General features: G+C 47.5%; 1 protein-coding gene across 4 annotated transcripts in view; it reads right to left on the bottom strand.

Moving 5' to 3' along the window:
• The window catches only part of Hnf1b (HNF1 homeobox B), a 52,415-nt gene that overhangs the window by 5,080 nt on the left and 24,703 nt on the right, over positions 1-22,632 (bottom strand). For 2 of the 4 annotated variants that reach the window (XM_057774931.1, XM_057774933.1), the window contains exons 5-8: positions 15,337-15,497; positions 9,474-9,609; positions 5,327-5,521; positions 2,725-2,843 (exon numbers count right to left, since the gene is read on the bottom strand). In XM_057774931.1, the coding sequence (XP_057630914.1) occupies positions 2,725-2,843; positions 5,327-5,521; positions 9,474-9,609; positions 15,337-15,497 (611 nt within the window). The remainder of the gene's footprint in view (positions 1-2,724; positions 2,844-5,326; positions 5,522-9,473; positions 9,610-15,336; positions 15,498-22,632) is intronic. The other 2 variants (XM_057774932.1, XM_057774934.1) reach the window with 1 other exon arrangement.

The raw sequence follows: 22,632 nt of genomic DNA, 5'->3' as shown, positions 1-22,632 counted from the left end.
AGGCACTAGTTGCTGGTTCCACACACACACACCAGCACATGGACTGTTCTGAGAAGCAGGCTCTGTTTAAACTAGCGTACCTGGAACATCCTTGACCCAGGACCCATTTTCTCCCATATATCTCACGTGCTCTAAGACTTAGGAGTGGTTTTGAAACCATCTCTCTCTTTCTACATTCCTTCTTTCTGTCTGCGCTCCCTTATGAGAACGCTGTCTGCTCATGGAGAAGGATACTTTAAAACGAAGAAAGAACAAAAGCTGCTCATGTCCCAGGTGCCTCAGGAAGAGGGGTGTGGCTTCAGTCTACCCTCTTCTGATCTTCCTGCTGTTTTGGTTCCAAGGAAGTTTTCTGTTTGGAACTGAGCACACATGCTTCGTTTCCCCCCTGGTTCTAAGCCACTTACAACAACAAAAGCATTGGCGATTGCTATGGGCCCTTCAGGAGGGAGTGTAGGTGTTTAAATGGAAAGAGTCCAGGATTTGGGATCAAAACCTGAAGTCTGGGGCCTAAGTGACCTTGGGTAGGTCACTTTCCACTCTGGGTTTCAGCATATGTCTTTGAACTTAGAAGACCACAATTGGATGAAAATGATGATATTCACCAGAGAGGGGTATAAACTATAAAGCATTACATTTTTCTTGTGAGACAATGCTCTTCTTGCCTCAGTCTTCTGTGTCCTACTATTACAAGCATGTACCATCATGGCCACCTGAGAATTTTTAAATAATTCTTATTAGTATTATAAGAATCTTCAGTGTTGCAGAGCTGAGGGTGTGGCCCCTTGTGAGACATTCTGGACTACAGAGACAACTTCATAACAGATCAAGGAAGCTGCTCAGGCAGCTTCAAGGTTGACTAGCCACGCTGCCCAGTGGAGGGCAGAAGTCACGTGGGGGTGATGGCAGCATCTCTGGGAGCTTCTTGAGGCAGGTTAAGAGACTATTTCCTGAATCCAGAGGACTCGTTTCAACAAGCAAGCATCAAAGTCAATGTGGGAAAGACAGGGATAATTAATTACCACCCTGTCTGGGGCTGCCCAAGCGGTAGATGGATGGATAACCCTTTAAAAGAGGAAGGCATTCCCAAGGAGGGCTGCTGCGCCTGGCTGCCCCCCGATGGGATTGGTGAGCACAGATAAATGTTCTCCCTGATGGCTACAAAGAGTGGGAAATGGCACGGGAGTCAAGAGTCGAAGGGCAAAGGGCAACCGAGGGTTGTCTTTTAATCGTCTATTGGGTGAGAGAAGAGTGGTAGAGGGGGTCCCACACACCTCTCCTTCTAATTCCAGTTTTGGAGCCCAGCAACCCAAACCATGTGTTTGGCATCCAAGATATGCCAGGCACTTAATATACACGACCTCTCCAAATCCTCGAAACAAGTAGAAGGTACAATTGTCATTTTCAAGACGAAGAAATAAAAGCTCAAATAAAGGAGTAGAGCCCTCCCTACTTCACTCCAGGGCAGTGGTTCCCAACTTTCCTAATGCCGTGACCCTTTATACAGCTCCTCATATTATAGTGACCCCAACCATAAAACTATTTCATTACTACTTCGTAACTAACTTTGCTACTGTTAGGAACCGTCATGTAAATATATGAGGTGTGGGATATCTGATAAGCATTCCCTGCGTAAAGGATCCTTAGCCTCCAGAGGGGTCGTGACCCACAGGTTGAGAACCATTGCTCTAGGGCCAGAAGATGAGTCAAGGCTCATGAAAGAATCTGATTGGAAGCTTGTAGCAGTGGGTGAGGTGTGACTTACGGGGCTCAGGAGTGGGGGGAGCCGGGCAACAAGATCAAACCTCGATGGGTGCTTCTGACATGAAGTTCAAGGTTGTCGCCTCCTTATCTAGCAATCGATAGAGGTCACACAGTTCCCACAGTACAGAGATCCCGGCTGCTAAAAGGTCTTATTGTGTTACTCTGGAATCCACCACTGTGTTCAGACATCTTGTCCTGTTTTCTGGTTCTCAGTGTCCTGTCCAGTTGTCTGAGCGACAGCCCTCCCTGTTGGCTCGTTGTTTGTATGACTCCGTCCCCTCTTTGGGAGGTGGGGATTACTCATCCCCTGAGGCAGTGACTAAGCTGCCAGATCCCCCCCACACTCTGTGCACCAGGAAGTTGAATTTGAGTTTCTTAATAAACCATGGAATGGACACAGACCTCTGAAAAAGTCATACTGTCTAATGAGGAGTCCTCAAAGGGTTAGCACAATTAGGTTAGTCCTGGAGCTTAAAGCCTAGGGGTAGTATGGGTCCTAGACCAAGAGAATCAGCCCCAAGGCCCCATCCACCTTTCTCTTTCCCCACTGACCACCTCTGCAAAGCTGGCAACTCAACAGACATCCTGACCTTCCCATCCCCTCCTGGAAAAACCCTTTCTATGGATCATCAACCATCCCAGTCAGGAATGCTCAATTCCAGTGTCTAACAGCGCTGTGTCATCCGGGTTCCACGGACTCCTCCCACTCCAGTCTTCCTTTAATACTCTTGCTGGGGAGCAATGAGTCTTTTTGGCCTGGAGCCCATCTGTTTTGCCCTCTGACCTCAGGGGTTCTCTTTAGCAGGTGACTGAAGAAGAGTTTCACAAGAATGAAACCGTGGCTGAGTATATACTTACTCCGTTGGTACCTCAACAGTCGTAGTCATCATATGAACACACACACACACACACACACACACACACACACACACACACACCCTGGCGCCATTCTGTTGGCATTACCTGTTTACTGGAAGACATGCTGGTGAGGGTATTGATGCTACTCGTATCTGTGACCACCATTGCAGATGGAAACCGTGAGGTGTGGGAATACTGAGGGGGTTCCTGTTTATGGGCGTACACTGGAGAGACAGAGAGAAGACAAGTTCAATGTATCCACAGTTACAATACCACCATAAGCCATACGGTACCTCCTGTTTCTCCTACGGAGAAATCCTGGTTCTTTACTCAAGGTACTTAATCTCGGCTTGGTCTCCTCCCTTATAAGATAAGGATGACATCTATTGTAGGAAAACAATCATATTTAAGCTGCTTTGAGCTAAATACATACCTTATGCACACTTCTGTTTCCCTGACTTTGGGTAAACTATTCGGCACCTAAGCATCAACAGGCGACCTTGGGCATATGGAGTACACCTCCTGGATAACATGAAGCAACTGCCCAGGTATGCACTTACTGTTTCTGCCCGAGTCGAAGACTGATTAACAACAGTAATTAGATGCACGCGTGGTTAACGGTCTCCTTCTGAGCTATTCCTGTTTCATTGCAAGGATATCAAAGCCTTATGACATCACAGAAATATGAAGGGTAAATAAAAGGAGACTTGACTCAAATAAGACCTCCAGGAGCATGTGATTCAACATTTAGTTGTTTTAGTACTGACCTACCACATGTGGAACCTTGTGATGCATGCTAGCTATCCATAAGAATCATGTAGCTCCTAGGTCACCTGATTAACTAATGAAAGCATGTGGGTGCTTGGGCACGAGGGAGGGACTAGCATGTTCCCAAAACACAAACCCTACCAAGGAGGCCTCCAGAGTGAAACGGAGGTGAAGGTCACTGTCTTCTGGTTATTTCCTGCTCTAGCCCCCCTGAGCTCGTCTGATGGCTAGTCAGGTCTGCTGGTTCTGAGCGACCCCATGGGTCACGGTGACCACCGGGATACCGTGGTGCCACCCAGGCCTATGTGGGGAGTCGGGAACATAGTGCCAGACTCTAGAGGAAGGCAAGTGAGGCACACCTGAGTCCCAGACTCCACTGCAGGCTGCGGCAGAGTTCTAAAAGTCAAAGATACGTGATTGGAATGTGAGGTGCTGTTTAAAAACCAGCTCTGCAGGCCTGAGTCAGGACTAAGCCCCAAGGAGAGAAGGCTGAACCACGTCGTTCATTCAACTTCAGACCTGCCGTGTGATCACAGCAGCTGGAGGAACGACTCTGATCCCCTTTGCCCTCCTTGCCTCTTAAGAGTGACTTAGTAAACACGTGTTTCCGCAACACTTTATGCTTATGAAAGGTGGGTCACCCACATTTTTATTTCATGTTCATAATTACTCCCTAACCACTCTATTCCTTTATTTTTTATTTATTTATTTTGTTTTTCGAGACAGGCTTTTTCTGTAGCTTTGGATCCTGTCCTGGAACTAGGTCTTGTAGACCAGGCTGGCCTCAAATTCACAGAGACTGCCTGCCTCTGCCTCCTGAGTGCTGGGATTAAAAGCATGGGCCACCACTGACCGGCCACTATTCCTGTTTTATGCACAAAGAAAATGAGACTCAGAGTAGCCGGTGGCTACACAGCTGTTTAAGACTAGTCTAGTCTAGATACTTCTTGAAACAGGCAAGATGTCCACCCCTTCTTTAATGCCCTCCTTAACTTAAAATTGGTGCTATAGCCATACTTGGCCAGAATAGTGGAAGGCCTGGGGTCAGGATGGAAGGCAGGGATAGGTAAATATAGGAAGGTATAAAAGCTGAATGTGGGGACCCCCACGCAAAGGACAGAAACTCTGGTGCTCCTTGATTTGGTAAAGGACAGGTGATATTTTCTATGTCGGTTGATGGCAATTTATTTGGTTTTTATGTTCATGTATGTGTGGGTGCACATGAATGTATGGGTGTGTGTGCCTGCATGCATGCATGTATATGTAGGTCAGAGGTGATCTTAGTTGTTGCTCCTGTGGTGTGATCTGTGTTGTTTTTTTGGGACAGGATCTTCCACTGGCCTGGATTCACCAAGTATGCTAAACTGTTGGCCCGTGAGCCCCAGAGATCTACCTGTCCCCACTCCCTGGAGCTAGGATTGTAGGCCCATGTCAACACGTGCAGATTTTTGATGTGGGTCCCAGAGATCCAAGCTCAGATTCTCATGCTCGTTCAACAAGCACTTTACTGACTGCACTATCTCTCTAGCCCTTGTCTGTTTTGTCCTCAGTGCCAGGGATTGAACTGAGGGCTCCGTGCCTGTTAGGTGCATGTTCTGGCACTGAACTGCATCTCCACTCCAAGCTTCATGGCTTTCCATTAGAGATTTCCAGAGTTTGTAGGCTATGGGCACTTAAGACTCCAGAAAATGCATCTGTTTCAGAGACGCAAATAGATCACAAGTTGCAGGCCGACTGTGACTATCAGGGGCTGGGAGGGGAAACTGTTCTGTGTGTTCCATGCACTTTGCCAACGCCCCTTTGATGATTTCCCTCTGCAAACTTCCCTACTTGGAGTCTTGGGGCCAGGAAAGAGGACAGAAAAGCAAGAATGACACCCCAAGAGCTGAGCCAGTAATCTTCCAAGAAACTTCCAACCCCGGCACACTTGTGTCCTTACTGTGTGAGTTCTGTAGCTGAGTCACTGCAGCCATGAAGGGCTGCTGGGCCATGTGGCTGCCTGGGCTCTGCTGCATGAGGGGCTGCTGGTGAGGGCTGTGCAGCTGTTGGGAGAACTGAACAGGTTGGAGGGCTGCCAGGCTGCTGGCCACACTGTTGATGACGGGAACACTCTGGGCTTGGGAGGTGTTGAGGCCTGTAGGAGCAAGGGAGAAGAGTCAGAATGGTACACCAGGGATGAACAGATGTGACGGGCAGCATCAGTCATAGATGGGGCCTCGCCCCGCTCGGTGTGCATGTCACTAGGCGGAGCCTGCGATAGAAGAGATTGCACGGAAAATGACTTTACAAACAAGGGAACCGAGACCCGAAAGATAAAAGTTTTGAAAACCTGAAGGTCTCTTCAAATCATCCGATGACCTCCCAAATTCAGCTCCTTTGAGGTCACCAGAATCCTGGGAAAACTGACTTTGTTTGCCGGCTCCACCCATGCTGGACTATGAGAAGTCTGCCCTGGTGTCCTCTGACACAGTTAAAGATGTCCACTTTTGGGTTATGGCTTATCACCCAGACCTGTCTTTCCAATAGGGGGCATCAGTATGCAGCAGCCCCTTCTACCTCCACGGATCCCCCCTTCCCATTCCCCTCCTCCACTCCCGCAACCTCAGGTTTCTACAGGCCCAGAAGGACTGAGTCTGAGGGTGCACAACAGAGCCCGCAAGGCCCCTGGAAGAGGTTGAACTGGCTCTGTTGACAGTCGCAGAGAGAGGAAGAACACATGAGAACTCAGCCTGTCTGTGAAGTAGACATATGCTAGAGCTTTTGGTACCCAAAGAACTAGGCTGGAGAAGGAAGCAGTAAGTCAAAGATGTGACAGTAGGGCGGGCCTTCTTTCTGTTCTGGGGATATGGGGACCACCTCTGTGTTCTGGTATCAGGCCTGCATCCCGAGACTTCCTTTGAACCCCAGCCACCACTGCAAGGCCTGGGTCTCCTGTCTCCATGCTCTAGTTGCTACCTGGTATGACCCTGGGGAAGAGGAGATAAGATCAGAGTAGAGGCCAGAGGATGAGCAGAGAGGATCCCCCAGTCTCTGTCCCTGAGCTGCCAATGCCCCTTAGTCCTTGCTTTCTGGGAAGTCAGGGGTGGGGGATGTGATGAAGAGGGCCGGTTGTAGGTAAGTGCGGAGGGGAGATCTGGAGAGCCTTCCTGCAAGGGAGAACACTTTGAGAGCTGTAAGCAGTATTGTGGGAAGCCTTCCAGGGAGACAGCACAAAGTCTTCAACAATTGCCCACTTGGAGCTCTAGCAGATACTGTTATCAGAAAGTTAAAAGGCGAGACCCTTGAGCAGAAAGGAAGAACAGATAATCTTCTTCCTGGCCCCCCTGGGTGGGACTTGATGGGTGTGAGGGGGGGGGGGCTTCTGATCACCCTCAGACTATCATTAGAATATTACCTTCTTGGGGGACTCAGCTTCTCCCCAAGTGTGCATCTTGCCTGACATCCCAATACTCTATTTCAATTTTCCTCCTCTTATTGTTGGCCTATGGCTCCCAGGAAATCCTATGAATTCTCTGTTTATCCAGGATCCCGTGCCCACTACTCTCGTAGGGAAATCTCTGCCCAGAAAAGAATATTAACCCATCTAGACTGAATGAGATTGGAGAGCAAAGTTCAGAAACAAGCCTGAGCCTTAGACCCACCCAGGAGACCTCTTTAAGAAACATACATTCTTGAGCCCCACCCAAGACTCAATGAGTCAAAACCTGCAGAGGTGGGGCCCAAGTATCTCATTTTCGACAGTCTGAGATCCCAGTGTGCTTCTGGTCCAGGTCCGAGAACCTCTGTGTCATCCTAGCTCCCCCATTGTGCATGACGCGTGGCTTCTTTCATCCGGAAGGAGCAAAGATAATGAGGATTTGTCAATGACAAGCCACTTGTCCAGAGTCCCGAAGTGCTAAGAGAGCCTCCGCCACTACCCGTACACACGAGAAAACAAGAAACTTCTTTTCTAACTGACTGGGTCTCAGCCAAACTTCCTGGCAATCCTCACCCTTCTTTATGCTCTGTCTACCCCAGTGCACATGCGCACCTGTACCTGAGGTCAGTGTGCACCCTGTCCGCATGCTGCAGGAGACACTGTGAGGAGGTTGAGATGCATGGGTGCACAGGACGGGGAGAACAAATGTGGAAAATTCAGCATGGCCCTAGGCAAAGCTGTAGTTCAGACAGCACCTACGTTAATACAGTAGAGGGTGTGTCTTAGTCAGTGCTTGGTATGGGAAGAAAGAAAGAGGGGCAATTTGTGTGTTATTTTGTTTGAAGAAATACGGAAAAGGGTAGCTCACCCACAAGCCTTTTTCTTTTTGTTGTGTGTGTGTGTGTGTGTGTGTGTGCACGCGCACGTGAGGACAACTTGCAGGAGTCGGTTCTCTCTTTCCACCTTTAGGTGGGTTCTGGGGATTAAACTCAGGTCATCAGACTTGGTGGCATACAAGCACTCTTAGCTGCTGAGTTATCTCCCCCAACCCCACGAACTCTTTAGGAAGGTAAGCAAGCTGGTTTTAGGCATCTCATTCCCACCCCAACCCTCCCCACCCCACCCCCAACCCCCGCTGAGACAGGGTTTCTCTGTGTAGCTTTGGTGCCTGTCCTGGAACTAGCTCTTGTAGACCAGGCTGACCTGGAACTCACAGAGATCCACCTGCCTGCCTCTGCCTCCGAGTGCTGGGATTAAAGACATGCGCCATCACCGCCCGGCCAGCATCTCATTCTTCATCCCAGTCCTGGTGTTTGTTAGTCTGGTTGCTGCAGGAGCCCGTGTACCAGAGGGTCAGCGAAATGGAAGTGATTCTGAAGTGACTTTTAACTTCGTAAATCTCCTAAAGATCTCTTTATTTCCATTTCCCTTCTGCAAAAGGAAATGCTGAGTGTGGTTCCATCCCAGCAGCTAAGGACAGGGCGAGAGCCCCACAAAGTCATTCAATAAATTCCCATGCTTTTAACGGTCCCTGCCGTCTCTGCCCTCAGAGGAGGCCTAAGCCATTCTTCTATACGATTCCAGTTCTTAGGAGACAGGAAGGGAGGGAAGCAAAAAGCAGGAACAAGACAAGGAAGCAATTCGCATGGGGCCCTGGACCATGGGGCAGTGCAAAGTTGAAGAATTAACCAACATGCCACCTTTAGGAATCTCTGGATCCATCTGAGAAAGATCTCAGGTCACAAAGATGATTCTGAGAAACAATGGCTTTGTCTGAGTGGTTACAACGAAGCAGAAAAATGTTTAAACCTTCAGCTATTCAGTGACAGTGAAGGTAAAAAACGTCCAAAACCTCTAAGACGCCTGCCTTCCCACAGCCGGCAATGGTGCACCTCTGAGGAAGCAAGGCTGGCTGCAGAACAGAGCCTCCTGGGGCTAAAGGGACCTCACCCACCACCAACCTTCAGGCGTGTGTTAAACAATCTACTTCTCTTTAAAATTTAGAAAGCTCAGTCAGTGACCCTTTTTGGGTCCTCTGTATTTATACAGGACTTGTCTATGACATGATAAGACTTCTTCAGAAACCCATCAAAGCCTTGCTCCATCTTCACCAACCCCACATGACAATACACAGGGTTAGGAATGAACAGGAAACAAACGTACAAGCCAAAGTCATGAGAGGCCTTGCTTTCTAGATTTACAAGTGTGTCTATATTCCTTATCACTGCATAGCGCTAACAACTCATTTTATAGATGAGGAACTCCAACCCCAGAAAGTATAGCAATTTGAACTAACTGCACAACTAGTAAAATGTGACCTGGATTCAAAGCCATTAGGAAAATATCTCTTGTAGGATAAATGTACGATAGATAAGGTAGAGGAGAGAAAAAGGAATCAAAAAGTAAAATCCAATCTACAAGTGTGCTGAGCACAACTGAGCATGTCTGTGACCCCAGTCGTGAGGCAAAGGCAGGAAGATGGCCTCAGGTTCAAGGCCAGCTTGATAGGGATGCCCTGTCTCAGCCACCCTACCCTGAAAAATCCTCTAGGTGCGGTGGGGGAGGGGGTGGGGCCTCACAGGAGTCTTTGTGCCTGTTTCTGTTGTTCTGATTTGCTTTTCATTTTTTCTCCCTGCCCGCAGGTTTACTGACAAAGAGAGGAACTTACTCTGTGCAATGGCCATGACTCCAGACAAAGGGGTCATGATGAGGTTCTGAGATTGCTGGGGATTGTGATGGGAGAGGCTGTGGATATTCGTCAAGGTGCTGACGGGGGGCAGTCCTCCTCCTGAGACAGTGATCTGCTGGAGAGGAAAAAGAAAGGCAGCGTGAGTGGGGTTAAACCACCGAGGGGAGGGCTGTTTCCAGAATGCTACCACTCAGCAACTGATCCATTTACCTAACAACCAAAGTTAAACAGCGGGGCAGACTCCATTCTAGAAGCGGAGGGGAGGATAGTGACAGTCAGGGCTCTGTCCTCATGGCCATGGTATCTGTCCATTCTTTGACGTGCCAGCTTGATTGACAAGTCCTTCTGTTCATGTGTTACATGACTGCCACCTGCTCACTATTCAGGTGCCCTCTGCCCTGATTTCCTACCTTTTATGTGATGGATGCTAGAGATAGGGGACTGCTAAAAATAAAACCAAGGCAATGCCCTAGGACTCCCCAGTGAGGGTAGACCCGGAGCCGGGAAGGAGTGCAGAATGCTCCCTGCTCATGCGTCAGCTCACTGCAGTCCCAAGAGTTCTGACATGCCCATTTTCCAGGTGAAAACTGAGACCAAGAGTAGATATGCATCCTGCCTGAGACCCTGAAGCTCGGAAATGGTACACCCAACTGTTCTTCAAGTAGGGTCAGTCTGCCCTGGGACCCATTTTTAACCTATTTTATATGACAATCTCCTTCTGCCTCTCCCCACACTGATTAATTACTAAGAGTATGGGGAGTTAAGATTTTTCTTGTTCCCCCAAATCTTCACCATACTTTAAAAGTGCTCCCCCTCCTCCCTCCCTTCTCCTCTGTCTTCAGTCAAAGCGCCGACGCAACTAGGGACAACTAAACCCGTTTCTACTGTGTTTCACCATCGCATTTTAACAGCAGATCCATAGGTGAAGCGGACCAGTTCTTACATGTATATTATCTATAACTGCTGTATTTAATTCTTTTATTTGTCCCGACTAATCTCTTTTCCTATTTTTCATCTTTCCTGGTGTATAGTTGTAAAAAAGTATCAAATCCTACCTGGGGCTCACCCTTGCTTTAACGAAGGTGTCTATTAGCCCACTGGCTGGAACTTTCTCAATAGTACTAAATAAAAACCACTGTGAAAATGTGTCGTTTTGATCCCAATATTAATCAAAAACTATTTCTAATGTCCTCTTATAACCATATATAAAAATCAGCTTGATATGCAGACTTGATATGCAGACTTTTTCAAAGTAATTTATCATTCATAGTTTTGAAATAATTTCTAATTTTTGTGTTTTTGAGACAAGGTTTTTCTGCATAGTTCTGGTGTCCTGGAACTCACTCTGTAGACCAGGCTGGCTCTTGAACTCACAGAGATCTGCCTGCCTCGGCCTTCAGAGTGCTGGGATTAAAAGTGTGAGCCACCACCACCCAGCTCTATTTTTTTCTTAAGAAAAAGAGTTTCTCTCATTGTAAGCAGACCCAGGTATCACTGAGAGCACCAGGAAGCCTGAAGAGGGTCCATCACACATGCAGCTCCCTCACTGACATCTTCCTGTTCCCTAGAGTCCTTCAGATTCTCATCTCACTCTAGTACCTGGAAAGAGGAGAGCTCCCACCAGGTCCTTCTGGTCGACCCGACACTTTCCAAGGTTAACTTGGAAAAGGGAGGTAGGGGGTGGGTGGGATCTTAAATAGGTTTGTTTGTGTTTTTAAAATGAACATCAAGAAATGGGTTAGAGGTCACATGACCAATAAGGAATTTTGACCACATCAAACAAGAGAGAACCAGCCTGCTTGCTGGACTTGTTTTTCAAAATGTCAAGAGTCATAAAAAAAAAAGAAAGAAAGAAAGAGAAATTGTGACCTGCCCTCAGCCCAAATCCCTTGTGTAATATGGTCTTGAGGGGAAAGCCAGCGGAAGAGTCCAGGCCACCCCGCTCAGCACTTCAGTTTGAGGGTACCACAGAAATGTGGGTGTCAATGACAAAAATGATTATGTGTGGCTTTACTATTTGTAAGCTACTTTCCCAAAAGTCCTCAGTCCATAATGGCACGAATAGGGCAAGCATTATGACTTTTGTCCCTGGGTCACATATTAAGAAGCTGACCCTCAGAAGAGACATATAGATGAGCTGTATATCACTGGACAGTAAGCAAGGGAACCCAAGTTCAAGTTAAGTTTTGCTAGATCTTCAATATCATCTGCTTACTGTGCTTGGCAACCTTGGTCAGGTGACTTCCCACTCTAAGAAATAACCACTACTTTCTGCTTGCTTCCAAGATGGAAGGAAGCCAGAGAATTGCCAAACATACCATGATAACCCTTAACACAACAATTTGGAGAGCCTGGATTATATTATACCTTTGATATGGTAATTTCTTTATGTGCCCACAACATGTGAGGTTAGGGCTATTAGCCCTATCTTGCAGAAAAAGAAGGTGAAATTTAGCAAGTTTAAGAAATGTCTCTAAACTTTTTTTCAATAAAAAGAAAGAAAGGAAGGAAGGAAGCAAGAAAGAAAAAAAGAAAGAAAGAAAGAAAGAAAGAAAGAAAGAAAGAAAGAAAGAAAGAAAGGTCTCAATTGGTAACCCCATAGTTGAACACAAGTGATCTACCTCCAAGGTCTGACTTAATATTGCCAAAGTATCACATGGGAAAAATAAAAAATAAAAATAAATAAAAAAAACCCATCATATACAAATTACAGCCTTAACTAGCTCTGCTCTTTTGGCATGGGGAAGGGCCTGCTCTCAAACAGAGCTATAAGTAATCTTCACACCAACTCTAGCACACGGTATTCTTTCTCCCATTTTGCAAATGAAAACACTGAAGCTACAATTCTTTGACTCTATTTTGGTATATGTCAGAGCCAAAACTGCACGTTTGGATCCCCTTGCCCATGTGCCTGTTTTATTTTTTAAATCTCTCTCTGTCTCTCTCTCTCTCCCTCTCTCTCTCTCTGTGTGTGTGTGTGTGTTGCCACCTGGTATTACTTCAAGCACACGCTCATCAGTGTAGGGTGTATTCCTCATGCTTATCAGCGTGTGTGTTACCGCTGAGCTCTCTCTCCAACCCGTCATGCTCTTTTTGAGCCGTGTTCCACTCTTGCGTTGGTGGGACTTGGTCTGGGATGCACTTGTTATACATTAACAGAACAGATTCGAGTTTGTGCACCCTGCAAGAGTGACATAACATATGAACCAGGGTGTTGGAGACAAGTGAGAAGCTGGTTCCTGCAAACAAACTTGGAGATATTTGTTAACATTGAGGTGTGCTGTCTTGGTCAATCATCAATCCGGTCCACAGTGCCCAGTGAGGGCTGTGCTGAGAAAAGCACAAGAGCGTGTCTGCAGGCTGCTTATGGAGCAGCCTGGACCTGGCCAGTGTCGCTTGTGCCTTAAGGAAGAGCAAGAGAGCACAAAGAGAGACTCCAAGGGCCTTTAAGCAATAAGAGATAAGGCAAAGAATTGTATTTTATTTCACTTTTCCAGTGCTTAGGGCTTCATTCTTCTAGGCAAAGAACCTCTACCACTGAGATATCCCTAACTCAGAACCTGGGAGATCATCATCATCATCATCATCATCTCTGTGTATGAATGCTTTGCCTGCATGTATGTCTATTCATCACATGAACACCTAGTGCTCATGGAGTCCAGAAGATGGCATCAAGTTCTATAGAACTGGGTTACAGACAGTTGTGAGCCATTGTGTAGGTACTGGGAATTAAACTCCAGTGCTCTGAAGGGACAGCCAGTTCTCTTGACCACTGAATCACCTCTCCAGCCCCACGTAGGAGTTCTTAGTCCACTGACCTCTTCTGCAAACCTCTTCTTCTGGGGGAAGCCTGCGCAATGCTTTAACTCTAACTTGTTTGCATTTTTACATTGACTGTTAAGAAAAGACTAAGGGCTGGAAAGATGGCTCAGGGGTTAAAATCACTGGCTGCTCTTCCAGAGGACCTGGGTTCAATTTCAGCACCAATATGGCAGCTCACAACCATCAGTAACTCCAGTCCCAGGGGATCCAACACACACACAGTACACAGAAGTGTGTAGGCAGAATATCCATTCACATAAAATAAAAGTGAAGGTTAAAAAACATTAAAAGAGAAAAGAGACTATAAAGACTTACATATGAGACTTATATATGCCTCTTACAAGGTAGCGGCACCGATTGTTGGCAGGGAGGTAAGGGTCTCTCTTAGGGGGTGAGCTGAAAAATGCTTCCTGCCGGGTTGCCCATGATTTTTGTTTACAAAGACTCCCACTAGAGGCCAGCTCAGGTCTCCTGAAACTGGAGTTGTCCAGATCAGTCCCCCCTCCCCCAGGACCTTCAAGTTGTTTTTCTTCCAAGGAACTGGAGACTTGATCAGCTGTGACTCACTCCTCCTGTGTTGCCTACACAGCACACACGCCAAGGACTAAAATGGCAAGTGTTCCCTGCCACCCTCCAGCCCCCACCGGCCATGGCCACGCGGTGGGAGGGGGGCAGACACCTTTCGGGAATGTGTGCAGCTCCACCTTCAGCGTGGAAGTCAGGAACCCTCGCTCCTCCCTCCCATGAAACAGAGCGTGACCCAGAGAATAAAGTTTTCCATTTCCTATCCTCACGGTTGGTGCTGTAATCCTCTTGTTGTCTCAAGAGCCCTCTTCCGTGCCCCTGTGTTGCCAGACATGAATTGGGGAATGGGTCTAGGATGGTGGTGCTCGGGTATAAAGAGGGGTTCAGAGAGGACGGGGGTGACAAATCAGAATGCACTATATAGATGTACAAAATTGTCAAAGAACAAACTCAATAAAAGTTAACTGCATATTAAAAAAAATTAGGCCGCACAGTGGTGGCGCGCGCCTTTAATCCCCAGCACTCGGGAGGCAGAGGCAGGTGGATCTCTGTGAGTTCAAGGTCAGCCTGGTCTACAAGAGCTAGTACCAGGACAGGCTCCAAAGCTACATAGAAACCGTGTCTAAGAAAAAATAAAAAAAGAATTAGAACCCTTGGAAATTCAAGTAAGCCTTACTGAGCAGGATAAGGGTTCATCTGGGTGTGGGGCTGTGGCCAGAGGTCTAGAAAACGTCATAGGAAATGGTACGGCCACAGAAGTAACAGCACTGCCATTCATGAAATATTTACGATGCTGAGTGTTTTCACGTGTGTTACCACACTTCCTCCACAACACTATTGCTGTTACCTTCACTTTATAGGCGAGGAAAAGGGAACCAAAGCAGTTCCTTAATTCACCCAAGGCTGCGCCATGACGAAGTGCCAGAGCTGAGATTTCAAAATAGGTCATTGTACCTTCAGAGCCACCACCCACCCCCCGCACCTGCCATCATGTCCTTCCTCTTGCTCGGTTCAGGAAATTTCTCCCATCTCTTGCCATCCACTACAACCCGATTCTGCCCTCATCAGAACCAAAGGAGTTGCGGAAGGAGTCTGGGGGCTTGTTTCAAAGTGAGGTGCTCTCGGGGTTTAAAAAAGAAGTCTGGTTTTGGAGGCCTTGGAGGGAAGGATGAATGAACATTTTATCAACACAAATGTCATTGGCAGCCCCAAAATAAACAGTGTCCCACCCGGCTCGCTCCTTTATGAGGCATTCAATCAATAAAATGAGAGCAGAGCTCTGTCAGATTTATTGGCTGGGTTCAAACTGAACACCTCTTATACCCGCCAAAGGCTGGGTCGCCAGTCTACCTTTCCGTTCCTCCTCTGGACAGCCCCCGTTTTCCCCTGTGGGGCTACAATGGTTCATTGTTTAAGGCAGGCCTTGTGAGAAGTTGTATTTGTTTTGCCTCTTATCTTATCGGCTCTGGCACTACAATGGCCCAGGTGTACTCACCATTTTACCATCAGGTGAGAGGAGACTGTGGCCTGGGTCCAGGCTGCCGGGGGAGACTTGCTGTAAAACCGACTGGCTGGTCACCATGGCACTGTTGCCATGGTGACTGATGGTTGAAGAGGAAGTGACCTCATTGTTTCCCTGCTGGCTGTAGCGCACTCCTGCAAAAAACAACGTAAACCCAACAGGAAACATTAGTGTGTGTGTGTGTGTGTGTGTGTGGCCTTCAACACTGACTTGGTGCTCTTTGTTTCCAATGGTGGGCGACAAGGAAACAAAATTGATTTCTTCTCCCCGACCACTCACAAGAACAATCAGCTATCTTCCTCTGTGGTAAGGTGGTATGGCCTCTGCTTTGACTGTGGAATGTTAGATCTCCGAAGGGAGGATGGTTTGTCATTTTGGTCATGAGCCTTAGCCTGCAATGTCTGAGCCATCTCTCCAGCCCAGGAGAGGTCACTTTGACCCATTTGTTTTCGTTCTTTGTTATAGTCCCTGTGTTTTAGCACTTGGTGGGTCATTCAGTCAACTTCTGTTGGAGGAGGGAGGGATGAAAAGCAGGAGAGAGCGAGTTGAACCTCCTGAGGCATCAGTCTCTCTGAAGGTGGAGGCAGATCAACCAGTGAGGGTGGGACAGAGTCCCAGTCAATACAAGGATGTTTTCTAGCAAGAAGGGGCAGCGGGAAAACTTCAGGGTTTATAAACAGACACGTGGAGGTTTAATTCCTGGCTGGGCCCTGCACCTCTGCCTCCTCTCATGAAACAGAGAGAATGTGTCTTCACCAGGGCTATTGGAGGATTGAAGACAACCTCTCTCCAGTTGCCAGCATGATGCCAAACACCTTAAAACTGAGGTTGAAGATGCCTGGTGGGGTGAGCTGGTAGTCGGATAGTTGAATTCTAGGACTCCTAAGGTCAGATTCCAAGCACGGATGGAATGTTCTGGTAGAGAGCAGCTTCTAGCGGCTCCTGCTTTGGCAGACTGATTAATGCATTGCCCAGGAAGCTGCTTGGCAGGAGGCCTGGCTGCCGCTCTGCAGACTCTTTCCTCCTGAAACATCTGGACTGCACTCCTGTCTCACCTGTATGTTTTGACTCCCTGACCAGCTATTTACCTCCCCAAGATGCCCTGCTCCCGAGAGAGCAGCGATAACGCTGGGAGTCGGGTGTGTGCTCACCTCCCAGCTTGTCCCCATCATCGATTGGGTCTCAAGTCAAACAGTCCCTGGACTTAGCCTATTTAATTTGGCTGAAGGAAAAGGGCCAGCCCTCTGATGATCAAATATGGGTCACAGGGAGGCTTCTCCCCTACCACAGGCTGCCCAATTATTTATTTAAAAATAATTAACTAAGGATATCCATGGGAAGCAAAAGCCTTGACAAGGGGTCATACTAAGAGCCCAGAGCCTCTTCTTAGAGGCTAGACAGCACAGACCAGGGTGACTGCAGCTCACAGGCTTTTACCTTCCCCAAAGAACTTTATTGTGTTGTAGCCGCTGTTCTAAGCACAGATGCGTCTCCCCTTTAAGATCTCTAGCTCTCCAAACTTCCCCTTTAAGATTTTTGGCTGGGAGTTAGATCACAGCTTTACCATCTCTCTACTGGTAGAAGCGGGTGGTGGTGGGCTATGGAAGGGGACTGTTGTCAGTGCAGCATGGAGGGGATCAGGCAGGAGGCTTGTCAGCTCTGGGGCCATCTGTATCCCTTTCCCACTGATGCTCCTCTCATAGACATGACAGTCACTGGAGTTAACTCCCGGGGGAAGGGCCAGGGATGGACAGATATCATACAATGGTACATAGACCACATACCAGGAAGAGATGTTCTTATCAGAGGAAAAGAAAAGAGTCCTAGTCTTCATCTATTTCATAAATTTGGAAGGACGCTTGAACGCAAAGTGTATAGGTACCGGGCGGCGGTGGCGCACGCCTTTAATCCCAGCACTCGGGAGGCAGAGGCAGGCGGATCTCTGTGAGTTCGAGGCCAGCCTGGTCTACAAGAGCTAGTTCCAGGACAGCTAGGACTGTGACACAGAGAAGCCCTGTCTTAAAAAAACAAAAACAAAAAACCAAACCAAACCAAACAAACAAGCAAGCAAGCAAACAAACAAACAAACAAAAAACCCAAAGTGTATAGGCTCTGGAGCTAGGTGGCCTGGGCTTAAATCCTGATTTAACCAGGCCATAGCCATGTAAATAAGGGAGGTTGTGTGCTTTCCCTGGGCTCCATTTCCATACTGTTAACAATGTCCTCCGTTAGGTCCCTGGCAAAGAACGCAGTGAATTCATGGATGTACTAGACAAAGCCTCTGGGTTAACTTTGATTTACTGAAGACACCTGGTTAACTGTCACAAAAAACCCATAGGAGAAATGGCTGTGGCAGATCATGGCCACATATCCTCCATCACTAATTAGTCCTGTCCCCATCATGGACCCTATGAGCCACAGACAGTCGATCCAACAGCCAAGGTATCTTAGTGCAATCTAGAGACCTCCCCAGGGTCCTGGATGCCACTGTTCCCTTGGGTTATTGCTGAATTCCCAACAACCTAGGAAACAGACAGGTTTCGACTCAGCAAGACTGACTAGAAGTGTCAAATCATGAAGATGTATATGCCTCTTCATCCAGCTGTACCTTGAGATGTTTTTCCTGTACACGTGCCATGCGCAAGCAGGTGGAAGCCAGAGGACAACCTTGAGTAACCTTGAGTATTTGCTCTCAGGTATCACTGTGTTATCTTTGTTTTGAGAAGGTCTCTCTCTAGCCTGGATCCCATCAGGAATGCTGGGACAGTCAGCCAGCAAACCCCAGGAATCTGGGTGTCTCTGCTTCCCTAGCACTGGGATTATAAGCCTGTATCGCCATGCTCAGCTTTTGCACAGGGTCAGGGAATGTAACTGGGGATCCAACTCAGGTCCTCATGCTTGCATGGCAAGTTCTTCATGGACCAAGTTGCCTCTCTAGCCTCTCTGCTCAGAAACTTCTGATGACCCCTTGATGCTTTCTGAGGGGGGCCTTGCATCTGCGTTCTGCCTTATCTGAAATACATCATTCCTCACCGCACTCCATGTGGTCCCCTCTGGGCCTTGCCTATGCTGTTCCCTCTGTTTGGATGGTTCTTTTTCCTGTAGCATCTCTGGGAAGATGTTCTTCCAAGGCTCGAGGGCAGTGGTTCTCAACCTTCCTAATGCTGTGACCCTTTAATAGATTTCTTCATGTTGGGGTGAGTCCTCCCAGCCATGAAATTATTTTTGTTGCTACTTCATAACTGTAATTTTGCTACTGTTATAAATCACAATAATATGCAGGATATCTGATACGCGACCTTTGTGAAAGCGTCATTTGGCCCCCAAAGGGGTCATGACCCAGAACTGATGATCTAGAGGTTTGACATCAGTACTCCAATCTGTTTCCTTTTCTCTCCCTCTTGAAGGAAGAGATGCCGTACTCATTGTTGCTTCTCTGGGCTAGCAGAGTACCTGGCATTGTGCCTATTTACAGAATGAAGGAACGAGACCTCAGCTGCTTTAAGGACCCATGCCCCAGATCAAGGGACAAGCGGAAAGAGAAAGTAGGGTGAGTTCTATATTGATAGTGTAAATCTGTTCCACGTCTATTGCTAGGTGATCGCTGGAAAGGCACACAAATTTCACAGCTGAGAGGCACCAGACGAATTCAGGAATTGGTACAAAGCTAAATGGGGCCACGCGGAATATAATAAGCAGCCCTGTGCATGCACACATGCCCCCTTGAACAGCTGCCAGCCACCTTGGTCACTCAAGTGCTATAAGCCACATCTATGCCCATCAGGAACCATAGTTTCTCCCACCTGCGGACAGTCCTCTGTCCACCACTTCATGACAATGACCTGCAACCCTTCCGACAGCTGCTTCCTTAGACAAACTTCAGGACCCTTCCAAGCTCAAGTGCCACATTTATTCTTGGACGGCATTCGTGTTCCGTTAACCATCTAGCAGCTGTAAAACTGCTAATGTTTTGATGGAAGGCTTATCTTTTTAAATGTGCCACCGACGGTGTGATTTTTCCCATTCGTCCTGTAATGGTTCTTGTGCAACCTAGCTTCGTGTGTTGTTTTTAGACACCTGTGTTGGTTTATACAGGGCCAGCTGTGCGTTGTGTGTTCAGAGAGCTGTTCAGGGTGTGCCTAACTACAGAGGTGTGTCTGAAATCTGTTTCAGAGCTCCCACCTATAGCTTGTAGATCCCTGGCTATGTAGCCCACCTCTTCGAGACCCTCAAAAAACAGCAAAGATTTCAATTCTGGAAATGAATAAAATACTAGTCTCTAGACATTGAGAACTCTGTCTTTCTCCCCTTTAGCTCCATTATGTTTTGAATCAATCAACTTTTTAGGCTTTTTTTCTTTTTTAAATTTTTTCCTTTGTAAAATGGACATATAGATTTCCTTCCTCTGGTGACAGATGGCGGATTAATAAAATAATTTAAGAGAAGCACTGGGCTTCACTGGGAGACAAAACAAACCAAAGAGCAATGTCAACCAGGAAGTCATGTCTGGAATTGCTCATGTATCAGGAGATAGAGAGTGGGGACTCTTGGGTAATAGGGGCTCAGATTGTCCCTCACATGGCCCTTGGCACTGGAGCCTGGGGGCTCCCTTTGCTGTAAGCTGTCCCCAGCACCTGGTGGGATGCCTTCACCCTTGACACTTCGTTTTGAAGCCAGCTCCTATTCCTGATAATGCAGGAATGTTCCTCCAGTTGGTGGCCCTGTGCCAGCTCGAGTGAGTGCCCCAGCCACCAACAGAGTAAACATTACTCAACTGGCCAGGGCTCTGTCACACACATTCTTCCTCTGTGTTCCTAACCTCATGCAGAGCACAGCCCAAACCCATTGGGTCTGAAAACTAGATATTTACACTGGGGTAGGAGGGAACATGGGAGGAAGCAAGTTCTCCCCAAATGAAGCCATTATACCTGCAAATCATGCACAGACCAAACTGTGTTTCTTATGAAGCCCCAGCCTTGTACTGGGAAGGGGGAAAGGAAGTGCTATACTAGTCTTCCGTGGCCCAGTCCTGTGTCCTCATACCCGCCCCCACCTGACACCATTCATTTTCCTTGAGGACAGAGGCAGAGAGGCGGGCAGTCTGGTGAATTTCTCAGATACTCTTTTGTCATTAAAAGAATGGGAACAACTCCTTGGCTTGAAGTGGGGAGGGGGGGAACTCCAGACACCAAAGCTTTCAAATGAATTAGCATTGCTATCTCAGTTTCTCCACAGACAGCACCGATCTTTTGCTGTTCTGAATACTTTTTCTCCCTAATAAAGACCTGGGTTTGTACAGAGTTTAGGAGATTGAAAATTTGAAAGCCTACGAAGAGAAAACTCACGGAAAATGAATTCAATTCAGACCCTAGGGTGGGCTCTGTTCTAGACCCTAAAGGCCTCAAGTAGGAGCCCCGTTCATGGCATGAAAAACACAGGCCTGTGAGGATGGCAAACATTCTTGACTCAAGGGTAAAACATTGAATGATACTTCAGGGAAGCCCACAAAGTAGTTTTCTTATTTAAAAAAAAAAATCAAAGTAAATGCAAGCGGGGAAAGAAAGAAAGAAAGAAAGAAAGAAAGGAAGGAAGGAAGGAAGGAAGGAAGGAAGGAAGGAAGGAAGAAAGAAAGAAAGAAAGAAAGAAAAGTAGCCAAGAATGTGCATGGTGCCTTCAGACGTAACCTACAGGCGAGGTGAGAGGAGGGTCAGGCAGCCTATGTCCTTCCTTCCATGGGGCTGGCCTTAGCAGGTGCGTCCTCATGTCCTTGCCAGAGAGCTGGTTTCTGCAAGCAAACATCAGGTGCTTTGCAAGATGACTTCAGCCTGGAGTCCAAGGCCACAGCCGAAAGAGCCTCCTTGACGCTGGAGAACTGCCACAGGCCTCACCCAGGAGACGGTTTTATTCCAGGCTTCTCAGTGGGCCACAGATGTACATGGGACTCAGTGGGCCACAGAAGTTCTGAGGTGGTCACCCAGCTAGTCTCCCGTTCTGCAGCTAACCCCCTTTCCTCTTCCTTCGAATCCCCAAATAGGTCCCCAATACTGAGCCACTTTATCATGACCCACAAGGAGTTCGTGTTTCTCGGTTGCATCTCTCATGAGAATGTATGTACCCTGAGGGTAGGCTGTCGGCATTTGGTCTGTCCATGTCATCCATCTGTCCTGCCCCTCCCCACCCGGTCTCCTCAGTAACTTCTATATGGCACCTGGCCTGGGCCAGGATTTGTGGAATGAGTCAATAAGAAAGAACGACCTGACAGAGGGCTCCATGAGAAGCCACCGCAGTATATGTGTATCAACTGAGTCTCCTACTTTTCTTTGTGAGGAGAGAAATATTGATAAAGGACAGAAAAGGAAAGGGAAGAAGAAACTAAGACACAATTAAAATAGAGGAAACATTACTGAGAGATTTGAGCAATTTCATATCAGAAGGCATCAGAGAGGGGTGTGGAGGGGTATGTGGGATGCGGCAGGCTGCCTTCTGTGCCTGAGATCTCACCTTGTGCTTTATTTTGGGCTGAAATGGATGCTGTGTGTGTGTGGGGGGGTGTGTGTGTCATTCTCTAGTCTTGCAGCCCAGGGATAACATCTGTTCTAAGGGGACGAGAGCAAGTGCTCATGTTAATATAGTGGGCTTTAAACGTGATAACTCATACCCAGGTCATCTTATTGCTTGGCAAGGAAGATTCATTCGCAGGCCTTGCAGAGTTGTGAGATGCCTAAATTTATACTTACCAAGTTAGAAACCCATTTGTGGTGCCCTGGGTTTGTTTTTGTGGTTAGGAAAAGGATCGGTTAATGGGCACTTACTGTGGCAAAGTGAGTAATTTAAACACCCTTTTAAAAAAAAGAAACGAAGGTAAAAACCTACGAAGGGTTAATGATGGGCATCTTTAGTCTAATGCCCTTGGGGGCAGACAGTGTCCTGCTGCAGTCTGGCTCCTGGGGTCACTGTCTTTTCTGAGAAGCTGCCTTTGCAGGCAGGGGTGATATGGCTGCAACAAAGGCTCCCAGGTTTGACTGACAGGGAGAATGGTGATGCTCCTAGCGGGCTGGGCAACGTGAGGAAGGCTATAAAGTCATCAGAGGACTGAGCCACTGGGTGTCCACACAAAGTAAGGACCTATAAATGGACATCTGTATTGTGACTGAAGGGCTAATAAAGTTGCCTTAGAAAAGGGAGGTTTTTCCACTGTGACCTCTTCATAAGCAGTTCCCCCCACTGGGAGGGAATATCCAGGGACAAGATCCTTTAAGGCCTGACAAG

Source organism: Chionomys nivalis, chromosome 7 (assembly GCF_950005125.1).
Source record: "Chionomys nivalis chromosome 7, mChiNiv1.1, whole genome shotgun sequence".
NCBI classification, from domain to species: Eukaryota; Metazoa; Chordata; class Mammalia; order Rodentia; family Cricetidae; genus Chionomys; species Chionomys nivalis.
Note: the sequence above shows the minus strand (reverse complement) of the source record. Positions and strands in the feature narration are given on the sequence as shown.